The 13,395-nt window shown below is 42.2% G+C and overlaps 1 protein-coding gene across 6 annotated transcripts in view; it reads right to left on the minus strand.

Annotated features, from left to right (window-relative positions):
* dpp6a (dipeptidyl-peptidase 6a) overlaps window positions 1–13,395 on the minus strand; it is a 1,516,786-nt gene that overhangs the window by 46,964 nt on the left and 1,456,427 nt on the right. For all 6 annotated transcript variants that reach the window (XM_072576237.1, XM_072576239.1, XM_072576236.1 and 3 more), the window contains one exon: window positions 3,950–4,048. In XM_072576237.1, coding sequence (XP_072432338.1) covers window positions 3,950–4,048 — 99 coding nt within the window. The remainder of the gene's footprint in view (window positions 1–3,949; window positions 4,049–13,395) is intronic.

The raw sequence follows: 13,395 nt of genomic DNA on the forward strand, positions 1-13,395 counted from the left end.
CACCTGCCAGCACCTGGCCCATATCCCTCCAAACTCTTCCTATTCATTTACCCATCCAAATTTCTCTTAAATGTTGCAATTGTACCAGCCTCCAACACTTCCTCTGACAGCTCATTCCATACACGTACCACCCTCTGTGTGTAAAAGTTGCCCCGTAGGTCTCTTTTATATCTTTCCCTTCTCACCCTAAACCTATGCCCTCTAGTTCTGGATTCCCCGACCCCAGGGAAAAGACTTTGCCTATTTACCCTATCCATGCCCTTCATAATTTTGTAAACCTTTATAAGGTCACCCCTCAGCCTCCGACGCTCCAGGGAAAACAGCCCCAGCCTGTTCAGCCTCTCCCTATAGCTCAAATTCTCCAACCCTGGCAACATCCTTGCAAATCTCTTCTGAACCCTTTCAAGTTTCACAACATCTTTCCGATAGGAAGGAGACCAGAATTGCACGCAATATTCCAACAGTGGTCTGACCAATGTACATGACCTCCCAACTCCTGTACTCAATACTCTGACCAATAAAGGAAAGCATACCAAACGCCTTCTTCACTATCCTATCTACCTGCGACTCCACTTGACTATATTGATCCAATGTCGAACTTAGTGCTCTAGTTCCATTACAGGAACTCTTATGAGCCTAATAAAGCAGTTGCCAATCCATTAGTTAGGCTTATGTTGCATAATGAGAGGTACAGATAGTGATAATGGCAATTGTCTTTTCCCTAGGATGGGGGATTGCAAGACGAGGGGGGCACATTTTAAGATGAGAGGATAGAGTTTCAAAAAAGACATGAGGAGAAAAATTGTTTTTACACAGAGGGTGGTTCACGTGTGGAATGAACTTCCTGAGGAACTGGTGGATATGGATACAATTACAACATTTAAAAGACATTTAGATAAGTGCATGAATTGGAAAGGTTTGGAGAGATATGGGCCAGGAGCAGGCAGGCAGGCAGGTCTAGTTTAGCTTGGCATGGACTGGTCAGATGGAAGGGTCTGTTTCCATGCTGTATGACTCTAGGACTCTATAACAGCTCCAACAATTTGCTCAGTACCACTTCTCTGGTGATTGTAATAAATTGATTTCCTCCTCTTTCATTTCCTAATTTACAGCTCTTTCCGGGATGTTTCATGCATCTTCCACAATGAAGATCAATGCAAAATATATGTTCAATTCATCTCCTTATTTTCCATTATTAATCCCTCAGAGTGACTGTCTATAAGACCAAAGAGATTATCAAATCAGTAGGCTGTATCAGGATCAGTAATTTAATCAATGAATTTCTGAGTTTACTGTATCACCAAGATATCTTACATTTCAACTACACTGATATGCTCATAACTACCTGCAGAATTTCTCTGATCTACGAAATGTGTACGGAAACACAGAGTCTGTGTTCACAATGGGAAAAAGCAATAACAAGTTGCTAACTACTTGGTGTGCATCCTCTGACTCCTGAATTCATATAGGTCAGTGAGAAACGAGCAGCAAAGCACAAAACTGGAGAGCAAAAATTAAATTATTCAGTTTATATATCATTACAATGGTATAAACTGCTGCCTAGAGATCTTCAAATTCCTTAGATCGATTTAATACCTGGGGCTTTCAAGGACTGTGATGGTTTTTTTTATAAAGCGAACAAAGCACTGACTTTAAATGGCCACAGGCATCACCTGACCCACACAGGTTCTCTCCAAATTTCATGAAGCTAACATGGATTACATTAAAATCAGTTTCAGCTGAAATTAACATTTTCCTGATGGGGCAGTGAAAACCAGCCACCACCACCAACTCCAGCCACCTCCACCCAGCCCCCTCTCCCACACCCCTTCTTCGTGTGATGTGAAAAGATCCTCACTTTCTGTTCGCTTTACACTATTATGAGAATTTTTACATGTTACAGATGAAACACTGCCTCCAATTGTGAAGCCTGAAAACATAAACTCAGTGGACACAGAATACAAACTAGGTAAAAGTACAAACTGTTATTCCGGGGGCTTGTTGGTAGACAAAGGGGAGATGGATTTAAGGGTCAAAACTGAAAAGAGATTCTGAAGTGTCTCTCTCCCTTAAGAAGAAATCTTTCTGAATTTGACACTACTTACTGAGAACAAGCCAGAGAGTACCAAAAATGAAAAAAAAAACAATTGCAATATGCACTACTGCTGATGACCAAGAAATCACCCATTGTCTTAGTTTAAAGCCTTCCACCTCAAAGACATTAAATGGACTCAAAACTAAGTATCCTTTTGTCTCATCCATCTTGGATACTTTCTCCTTTTAACTAAGTATCTGCATGTGCTTGTAAGTGACCGCACAGAAAACCTTCTGCTTGAGGCCACGTCTTTGTTGTTTTCTTGACAGTAGCAGGAAATAAACTTGTTCTTTAACTCAAGAAAGTCTTGTGTTAGCTTCTTAATTCTTACAGTACAAATTAATTAACCAAATTTTAATTCTGCACAAGGTATTAAAAAGAACTTAAAACTCCATTGCAACTAACTGAGAAGGTTAAGATAATGGGATAAAAGCAAATTACAGCGGATGCTGGAATCTGAAACCAAAAGAGAAAATGCTAGAAAATCTCAGCAGGTCTGGTAGCACCACTAAACACATCTTCCCTTCCCTCCCCCGTCTGCATTCTGCAGAGATCGTTCTCTCCAGGACAACCAGGTCTGCTCCTCCATCACACCTAACACCTCTCCCATCACACACGGCACCTTCCCATGCAATCGCAGAAGTTGCAACACCTGCCCCTTTACCTCTTCCATGCTCACCATCCGAGGCCCCAGACATTCATTTCAGATTAAGCAGTGTTTCACTTGTACCTTTTTCAATTTGGGAGCAACGAATGCAATAGACCAATGTGATCTCCTCTACATCGGAGAGACAAAACACCGACTGGGTGATCGCTTTGCTGAGCACCTTCGGTCTGTACACAATCAGGACCCGGACCTTCCTGTGGCTTGCCACTTGAACACACAATCCTGCTCCCATGCCCACATGTCTGTCCTTGGCCTGCTGCAATGTTCCAGTGAAGCTCAACGCAAACTGGAGGAACAGCATCTCATCTTCCGACTAGGCACATTACAGCCTGCCGGTCTCAACATTGAATTCAACAACTTCAGATAATTTTATTTCATTTATTTTATTTATACTTTCTTAATATTGTTTTTCACTGTTCTGTGCCTCTTATTTCTTGATTGTCTTTCTCTCATTCCCCATTCTCACATCACCCCTTTCCTCTCCTCTTCTCCCTTTGCTATCCTTCTCCCCGGTTTTCCATTTTGCCTGTGCTTCACCCCTCCTCCCCACCGCCCACCGCCCACCGCCCACCGCCCCCCCATCTCCCACATATTTTGTCACACAACACTGGCTTCAGCCTTGGTCATTCACAGCTCCTAATCTCCCTATAATCTCTCTATGCACTGTCATTGTCACCTCTTTATTGCTACCTTTGCTTCTGGAGACATGACTCACCTTCTCTCAGCCTCGTATAAATACCTCCCTATTTCTCCCCTTTTCTCAGCTTCGACAAAGGGTCAGTTAGACTCGAAAAGTCAGCTCTTTTGTCTCCTTACAGATGCTACCAGACCTGCTGAGATTTTCCAGCATTTTCTCTTTTGGTTTAAGATAATGGGAGTCTGTTTAACCCTCTTGCCTGGTCATAACAAAATACAAACAAAACCCCAGACACACTTTTCAATTATTATGGACCCATATGGAAGGTGATGCAAAGTTATAATCTTCCAGTATTAGTGTGCATGTGACTGAGGTGCAAAATAGTTAAACATTAATATTTTATTGGACATTTTACATTGAGTGGCCAACAGAAACTATAAGCATATATAATCCAATAAAAACCTTTTCAACTAAATAGCTCAGGATGATGAGGATATTGATAGATAGAACATTTATTGATTGGCAATGAATAGAAGGTGCAGATACTTACAATAATCCTTTATCTGAACATCCTGGAATTCTATTTTGGGCATTTGCATTCTCTCTGTAGCATTTTGCACCTTCTCATTCAGCTCCAACTCAAAAACTTCTAAAGGGGAAAGAAAAGGTCGAGTTAGTTCTAAAGGTTTTATAAAATTTAATTCAGCATTTTTGAAGTGAAACTTGACCTATCTAGATATGCACCCATCCCACTGGCCTTCCTTGCTCGGTGTTATTGTGAACGGGGTGTAGATATATCTACAACAGAGTCATAGAGTCATACAGAAGGGAAACAGACTCTTTGGTCCAACCAGTCCATGCTGAACCTATTCCCAAGCTAAACTAGTTTAATCTGCCTGCTGCTGGCCTATATCTCTCCAAACCTTTCCTATTCGTGCACTTATCCAAACATCTTTTAAATGTTGTAATTATACCCACATCCACCACTTCCTCAGGAAGTTCATTCCACATGCAAACCGCTCACTGTGTAAAAACTTTGCCCCCATGTCTTTTTTAAATCTGTCTCCTCTCACCTTAAAAATGTGCCCTCTCGTCTTGAAATTACCTCATCCTAGGGAAAAGACAAATACCATTCACTCTATCTCTACTTGTCATTATCTTAAAATCTTCTATAAGGTCGCCTCTCAATCTCCTTCGCTGCAGTGAAAAATATCCCAGCCTTTCTTTCTAACTCAAATCTTCCATACCTGGTAACATCCTGGTAAACCTCTTCTGAACCTTCTCCAGCTTAATAATAACTGGGTGACCAGCACTGCACACAGTATTCCAGAAGAGGCCTCATCAATGTCCTGTACAACCTCAACATGACTTCCTAACTTCTCTACTCAAAGGACTGAGCAATGATGGTAAGTGTAGCAAAAGCTTTTTTAACCAACCTGTCAACACTCATTCTTTCTACCCTTCACCTGGTGTGTAGGTTTTATATATCGAATATATATACAGGACGTTCTGTTATAATGTGTGTTCCATTAACACAAATTCACTATAACACGATTGACAAGTTGGGGACACTGTTTCTAAAGTGCAAAGTTTTAAAGTGCGCATTGGTTATAACGCGATTCTGGCCTCATTAGTTAAAATGGTGCTGCTATTAGGCAATTTTCTTACAACACGGGATTGCGTGAGAACAGAACTATCGCATTATAGCAGAACTGACTGTAGGTGTGTGTATGAGAAGAGAGAGAGAAACATAAGTCATAAAGTAATACACTATTGAACAAATCAATGAAATGCAAATGTTTTCAATAATTATTTTCCATTAAATGTATGGAAATCTGGAAACATAAAAAAATTGGTATGTCATTGACTTTAAAGTGCTTTATGATACCTGAGATTATGAAAAATGCCTAATAAGTGCAAGTCTTTCTTTCTTTCTTGGGTTAAGATGCATGATCTGGTTGGTCATCACAAAGGAATTCTCAATTTTAGGTAATTTGAATGGGACACAATAAACGCATTGGGTGGGATCTTATAGAGGTCTGAATGACATGGCTTATGTCATGAATCGAACAACAAATCTATGAAATCATCTTGATGTTGAAATATTTTCATTCCATCTTTTCTGTTTTTCACAATCAACTTGGAGAGATTCTCACTAGATAGAGTTGAGATGCCAAAATTGTCACAAATCCTTGTTTAATGACACAACTCACCTAATTTCTGATTGGAATCTTGCTATTGGCAGCAATAGTATAAGCCTTTGATATTGTAATAAAGGTTCATAAATGTATGCCATCTTGTGATGTGTACAGCTCCTCTGCATGCATGAATAAACATTTAAACAAAAAAACCTGAGACTTGTCTGGCCTACAGAGGGAATAAAAAGTTAACAAGCCCCTTTTACAGGAGCCCTTTACATGCCATGCAATTATCAAGCAGGTATAGGCTCCTAAACGTTATCAATTCACTGTGTTCCAAATTGGTATCAAAGGATGATGCAGCAGAGAAGGAGGCCATCTTATCTATTGTGACCATGCTGGTTTTTTTGAAAAAATAGTTATCTAATTAATTTCAGCCTCCTGCTCATTCTCCACAGTATTTGTCCAATACTCTTTGGCTGTTTTTATTGAAATTTTGTTCACTCTCTTTGCAGGTATTGCATTTCAGATTGCAACATCTTGCTGCCAAATAACATTTTTCCTCATGTCCGAACAGGTCGATGAAAGCAGAGCTGAGTCTTTCACTGCCTCTGGTGGGCTGTATTTGTAATTTGTTCATCAGTTGAATTGATAAATTGGTCTTGGGTCTATTTTACAAACAAGCCAAGAGCTGGCGCTGAGTGTGCAGTGCTTGCAATTTGTTCATTGGCCGTTTGGTAAATTTGGAGAAAGTGAGGACTCCAGATGCTGGAGATTAGAATCGAGAGTGTGGTGCTGGAAAAGCATAACAGGTCAGGCAGCATTTGAGGAGCGGGAGTTGACGTTTCGGGCAAAAGCCCTTCATCAAGGTTTGGTAAATTTACTGATGGGTTTCTTCAGAGCAAAAAAGAGCAGTGTTCTTGATGTCACAATCGTTGACTGTCTGCCTCTGTTCCATGGTTACATCTGTGCCTGGATCTCCTTGGTAATAGTTGAGCACCGCCGGGGTTGAAATGCAATACCTCCCCTTCCAAAACCATTTTTTATAAAGTAACCCCTTTGTATTTTCCTCCTTTTTTTGATATTTTTGTTACTGTCGCCCCTGCCCTATGTTTATGAATTGGATGATTTGAGTAGGTTTCTTTATAACAAACAGGAGCTGGGCCCAAGCACTGAGGATGTCACCTAGACAGGGGACGAAACGTCTGCAACACAAATTCCCAGCTCGGCGAACAGAACCACAACAAGGTCTTTCCCCAGTGCGGGATTGGTTTCTGGATGGGGAAAGGCTCCAGAACGGACAGATGGAAACTGGTATTTGCGTTAAACCACAGATTTACCATAAATCACATGGAGTCATTAAGTGGCTGGAGAGTTGCTGTCATCTGCTCCCCACTGACATTTTTGGAAAAATCCTATCACATTACTGAGCAGCCAATGTACTTGCTTCAAACACTAAATGCAAACAAGTCATTGGTTTCCGTATTAGAAAGGTTGACACATCTGTGCAGTACCTCTTAGGTTACGTTCATCTAAGAATATGGAGCTAGAGTAGGCCCTTAATATGGCTTTAAACTGCTGTTGGAAACTGAGGGCTGGATTCTCACTCCAAATTGCCGCCAGAAAGAGATATTGAGAATGCTGCACTGACCTGATTTCTCACTGGTGCTAACACCTCATTTCCCTTCCTATCACAATGCCAATTCTGACCAGCAATCTGAGTTGATCCTGCCAATTTATCTGGACAGGTCTGGGTCAGTAGGGGGAAGGGTTCAGAGTTGCGGAGGGTGAAAAGTAGGGCAAGTGAGAATCTCCTCTCCCACTTATTATCTTTGGTGTGAGTCACAATTCCCATCAGTTAGTAATTATTGTGCACCCAGTCCAAAGATCATTGATTTAATGCCTACTCTGGGGTCTTGGTCACTTAATCCAGCCTGACACCAGGTGGCGATCTTGGGGAGTTCTGAAATGCTGGCATCAATAGTTTGTTGATAGGAACCAAGACACAGTCGCGTTGTCAATTGGATACGAGAGACCCCTATTTTGAAGAAGAGCAGGCACGTTCTTCCCATGCCCTGGCCAAAATGTATCCCTTATTCAAAACAAAACCAGATTGCCTGGTCATTATTACATTGCTCCGCATAGGAACTTGCAGTGTGTGTACTGGTTACTATTCCTTAAATGACAAAACAGAGTACAGTTATACTCTTTCTATGCATCCCATACAGACACTGCTCTCACACTGTGTACTGAGAAAAGGTCACTGGACCCAAAATGTTAACTCTAATTTCTCTTCACATATGCTGCCAGACTTGCTGAGGTTTTCCAGCAATTACTATCTTTGTTTTGGACACACTGCACTCCATGTATACGATCTGTACACACAAATCTTGGTTTACATAATTAGGCCTTTCAAGAGTCACTGGAGTCAGGAAAGGTCCCGGATGATTGGAAGATGGCTGTAGTAACCCCCTTGTTCAAGAAAGGATCAAGGCAAAAGATGGAAAATTATAGGCCAATCAGCTTAACCTCGGTTGTTGGTAAAATTCTAGAATCCATCATTAAGGATGAGGTTTCTAAATTCATGGAAGAGCAGAGTCTGATTAGAACAAGTCAACATGGATTTAGTAAAGGGAGGTCATGCCTGACAAACCTGTTGGAATTTTTTGAAGAGGTAACAAGTAGGTTAGACCAGGGAAACCCAGTGGATGTGGTCTATCTAGACTTTCAAAAGGCCTTTGATAAGGTGCCACACGGGAGGCTGCTGAGCAAGGTGAGGGCCCATGGTGTTCGAGGTGAGCTGCTGGGATGGATTGAGGATTGGCTGTCTAACAGAAGGCAGAGAGTTGGGATAAAAGGTTCTTTTTCAGAATGGCAGCCGGTGACGAGCGGTGTCCCGCAGGGTTCGGTGCTGGGGCCACAGCTGTTCGCATTATATATTAATGATTTGGATGAGGGAACCGGGGGCGTTCTAGCGAAGTTTGCCGATGATACGAAGTTAGGTGGACAGGCAGGTAGTACTGAGGAAGCGGGGAGGCTACAGAAGGATCTAGACAGGTTGGGAGAGTGGTCCAGGAAATGGCTGATGGAATTTAACGTGAGCAAGTGCGAGGTCTTGCACTTTGGCAAAAAGAATAAAAGCATGGACTACTTTCTAAATGGTGAGAAAATTAATAAAGCCAAAGCACAAAGGGATCTGGGAGTGCTAGTCCAGGATTCTCTAAAGGTAAACATGCAGGTTGAGTCTGTGATTAAGAAAGCGAATGCAATGTTGTCTCTTATCTCAAGAGGGTTGGAATATAAAAGTAGAGATGTACTACTAAGACTTTATAAAGCTCTGGTTAGGCCCCATTTGGAGTACTGTGTCCAGTTTTGGTCCCCACACCTCAGGAAGGACATACTGGCACTGGAACGTGTCCAGCGGAGATTCACACGGATGATCCCTGGAATGACAGGTCTAGCATATGAGGAACGGCTGAGGATACTGGGATTGTATTCGTTGGAGTTTAGAAGATTAAGGGGAGATCTAATAGAGACGTACAAAATAATACATGGCTTTGAAAAGGTGGATGCTAGGAAATTGTTTCTGTTAGGCGAGGAGACTAGGACCCGTGGACACAGCCTTAGAATTAGAGGGGGTCATTTCAGAACAGAAATGCAGAGACATTTCTTCAGCCAGAGAGTGGTGGGCCTGTGGAATTCATTGCCACGGAGTGCAGTGGAAGCCGGGAAGCTAAGTGTCTTCAAGGCCGAGATTGATAGGTTCTTGTTGTCTAGAGGAATTAAGGGCTATGGGGAGAACGCTGGTAAGTGGAGCTGAAATGCGCATCAGCCATGATTGAATGGCGGAGTGGACTCGATGGGCCGAATGGCCTTACTTCCACTCCTATGTCTTATGGTCTTATGGTCTTATAGGCCTGTGCACACAGATTGCTCTCCACGTAATTAACCCTGTACACATGGACAACTCACAATGTCATTAACCCTGCACACACGGACTGTGCTCCATGTAGTTAACCCTGTACACATGGACAACTCTCAATGTTATTAACCCTGTACACACGGACTGCACTCCACGTAATTAACCCTGTACACACGGACTGCTCTCCACGTAATTAACCCTGTACACATGGACAACTCTCAATGTCATTAACCCTGTACACACGAACTGCATTCCATGTAATTAACTCTGTACACATGGACTGCTCTCCACGTAATTAACCCTGTACATATGAACAACTCTCAATGTCATTAACCCTTTACACATGGACTGCTCTCCACAAAATTAACCCTGTACACATGGACAACTCACAATGCCATTAACCCTGTACACATGGACAGCTCTGCACGTAATTAACCCTGTACACATGGACAACTCACAATGCCATTAACCCTGTACACATGGACTGCACTCCAAGTAAGTAATCCGGTACACACAGACGGCACTCCTCATAATTAACCCTGTACACACGGAGTGCACTCCACGTAATTAACCATGTACACACTGAGAACACTCCATGTAATTAACTCTGCACACACGGAGTGCATGCAACATAATTAACCCTGTACACACAGACTGCAATCCATGTAATTAACCTGTACACACAGTGTGTGCCCCATGTAATTAACCTTGTACACATGGACTGCTCTCCACGTAATTCACCCTGCACACACAGACTGCTCTCCATGTAATTAACCCTGTACACACTGACTGCACTTTATGTAATTAACCCTGTACACACAGACTGCACTCCATGTAATTAACCGTGTGCACATGGACTGCACTCCACGTAATTAACCTTGTAAACACAGACTGCTCACCTCATAATTAACCCTATACACACAGACTGCACTCCACGTAATTAACCCAGTACACACGGACTGCGCTCCACGTAATTAACCCTGTACACACGGACTGCACTCTACGTAATTAACCCTGTACACACCGACTGCACTCCATGTAATAAACTTGTACACATGGACTGCTCTCCACGTAATTCACCCTGTACACACTGACTGCACTTCATGTAATTAACCCTGTACACATGGATTGCGCTCCATGTAATTAACCCTGTACAAACGGACTGCCCTCCATGTAATTAACCCTGTACACACAGACTGCATTCCCTGTAATTAACCATGTACACATAGAGTGCCTTCCCTGTAATTAACCCTGTACACACGGACTGCTCTCCATGTAATTAACCCTGTACGCACAGACTGCTCTCCATGTAATTAACCCTGTACACACAGACTGCATTCCCTGTAATTAACCATGTACACACAGACTGCATTCCCTGTAATTAACCATGTACACACAGACTGCCTTCCCTGTAATTAACCCTGTATATATGTACTGCTCTCCACATAATTAACTCAGTACACACAGACTGCTCTCCATGTAATTAACCCTATACACATGGACTGCACTCCATGTAATTAACCCTGTATACACAAACTGCCTTCCCTGTAATTAACCCTGTACATATGGACTGCTCTCCATGTAATTAACCCTGTACACACATACTGCCTTCCCTGTAATTAACCATGTACACACAGACTGCTCTCCATGTAATTAACCCTGTACACATGGACTGCTCTCCATGTAATTAACCGTGTACACATGGACTGCTCTCCTTGTAATTAACCCTGAACACACGGACTACACTCCATATAATAAACCCTGAGTCTAGATTAGAGTGGTGCTGGAAAAGCACAGCAGGTCAGGCAGATTCCAAGGAGCAGGCAAATTGGTGTTTAAGGCAAAAGCCCTTCATCAGGAATGAATCACATGTAATGAACCCTGTACACATGGACTACACTCCATATAATGAACCCTGATGCTGGTAAAGATACAATATTTAAAAGACATTTGGACAGAAATAGGAAATGAATTGGAAAGGTTTCAAGGAATGTGAGCCAAATGCATGCAAGTGGGACTGGTTTATTTTGGTAAACTTGGGCGGCAGAGATAAGTTGGAGCAGAGGGTCTGTTTCTCTGCTGTATGACTCTATGACTGCACTCTATGTAATTAAACCTGTCCACCCACACCACACTTCATATAATTAACCCTGTATACATGGACTGCAATAATCATAATTATCCCTGTACACATGGACTGCAATATTTATAATTATCCCTGTACACACAGACTGCACTCATGTAATTAACCCTGTACAAAGACTGTACTTCTTGTACATAACCCTGTACACTCTGATCTCCACCTCCATATATGTAACCTCATAGATACAAACTGCAATCCAGATGTACAAACTTATAAGTAGTGCCTGACCTCCATAATATCTCTATCTCTATTGGCTGAAAGTAGATGATGATCTCTTTCAATAACGCAGTTTGTGTCTCCTTCACATTGCTGAACACTTGTTCATTTGTGGAGTTTAAGCAAGAGTGTTAGCTGGAACATGTCCGTGAGAGTAGTGCCACTGGTGTGATCGCTGCATTGCTGGCTGATTGACGTCATGATTTGCTTAGGCTGCGTTTCCAGCGTGGCTACCCTCCGCGTAACACGCTCAGCAAAATGCTCTCCACTGCAGTGTGCAGATCCCATCTCAGAGGCAAAAGAAAAATAAAACTCTGCACAATTTTGTGGCGTCTTTCTGTAACTCCTGTGCATACTGACTGCTTTCTATGTAGATACATGTTTGATTGGTCATCTGCATCCTACTCACTTCTTAATCAAAGTAGAAAAATTGCTTAGCTCATTGGAGTATTATAATAATAGATGTCCTTTTTCTGAGTGTTCCCTTATTTCCTTACTTACACACTTTTAATTTATTTTTGCATCTATTAGGAAGTTGTTTTTTGTTCTGTTGATGCTCAGTCAGTTCATTAACGCTGGGATCTGACAAGTGGTTAGCACTGCTGCCTCACAGCGCCAGAGACCCGGGTTCAATTCCCGACTCAGGCGACTGACTGTGTGGAGTTTGCACATTCTCCCCGTGTCTGCGTGGGTTTCCTCCGGATGCTCCGGTTTCCTCCCACAGTCCAAAGATGTGCAGGCCAGGTGAATTGGCCATGCTAAATTGCCTGTAGTGTTAGGTAAAAAGGGATACATGTAGGGGTATGGGTGGGTTGCGCTTCGGCGGGTCGGTGTGGACTTGTTGGGCCGAAGGGCCTGTTTCCACACTGCAAGTAATCTAATCTAATCTAATATTCTGCGCTGCAGCTTTATTGCAGTTTGAAACGTGGTTGATTTTACAGCTATTACCAGAACATGGTATTGCTAATTTGCTTGATTACAAATGAAAGGAAATTTATTCCCACTCTGATCATATTGTCACTCCACTTGAGTTACAATTCAGAAAACCCAGCTTGTTTGGTTTGGGTTGATTCCAATTATTTATTGAGAACTTCTGATTTGTTACTGCCTGCAACGAGCAAAATAAAAGTTCCTTTGTTGCATATCCGGAGAGATGTAAACCCATCTCAGAGATTTAAAGGAATTATTTGAGCTCCTTACACCATAGCTCAACTCAAGATAAGCAGACTAGACTTAAAATATCATGACCCCATCGTCCGGAGAAATGCTTTCGTATACTGTATATTCTGCCTTGCCATAGGCAAGTGACATCTAATGTAGTTTCTTTCAATTTCACTGTAGCCATTAAACGCACCACGTGAACATGGTGTCAAAGTGTGCAGTTGAAATTGTGTGGGCTGTCAAAACTGTAAGAGAGCCAGCTACTGTAAGGAAGGATTATAACTTTTACTGAGGGTTCAGTCAGAGTGGCTGTGAAATTTCCAGGGGCTGGTGCTGTGGAAATGAAAGGTGCAATGCACAGACTGCTGGATATGTCATGTTCCACCTGAGTGTGTTTTCGGCTTGGATTTTGACCT

The sequence above is a fragment of the Chiloscyllium punctatum genome, chromosome 8, assembly GCF_047496795.1.
Source record: "Chiloscyllium punctatum isolate Juve2018m chromosome 8, sChiPun1.3, whole genome shotgun sequence".
NCBI lineage: Eukaryota > Metazoa > Chordata > Chondrichthyes > Orectolobiformes > Hemiscylliidae > Chiloscyllium > Chiloscyllium punctatum.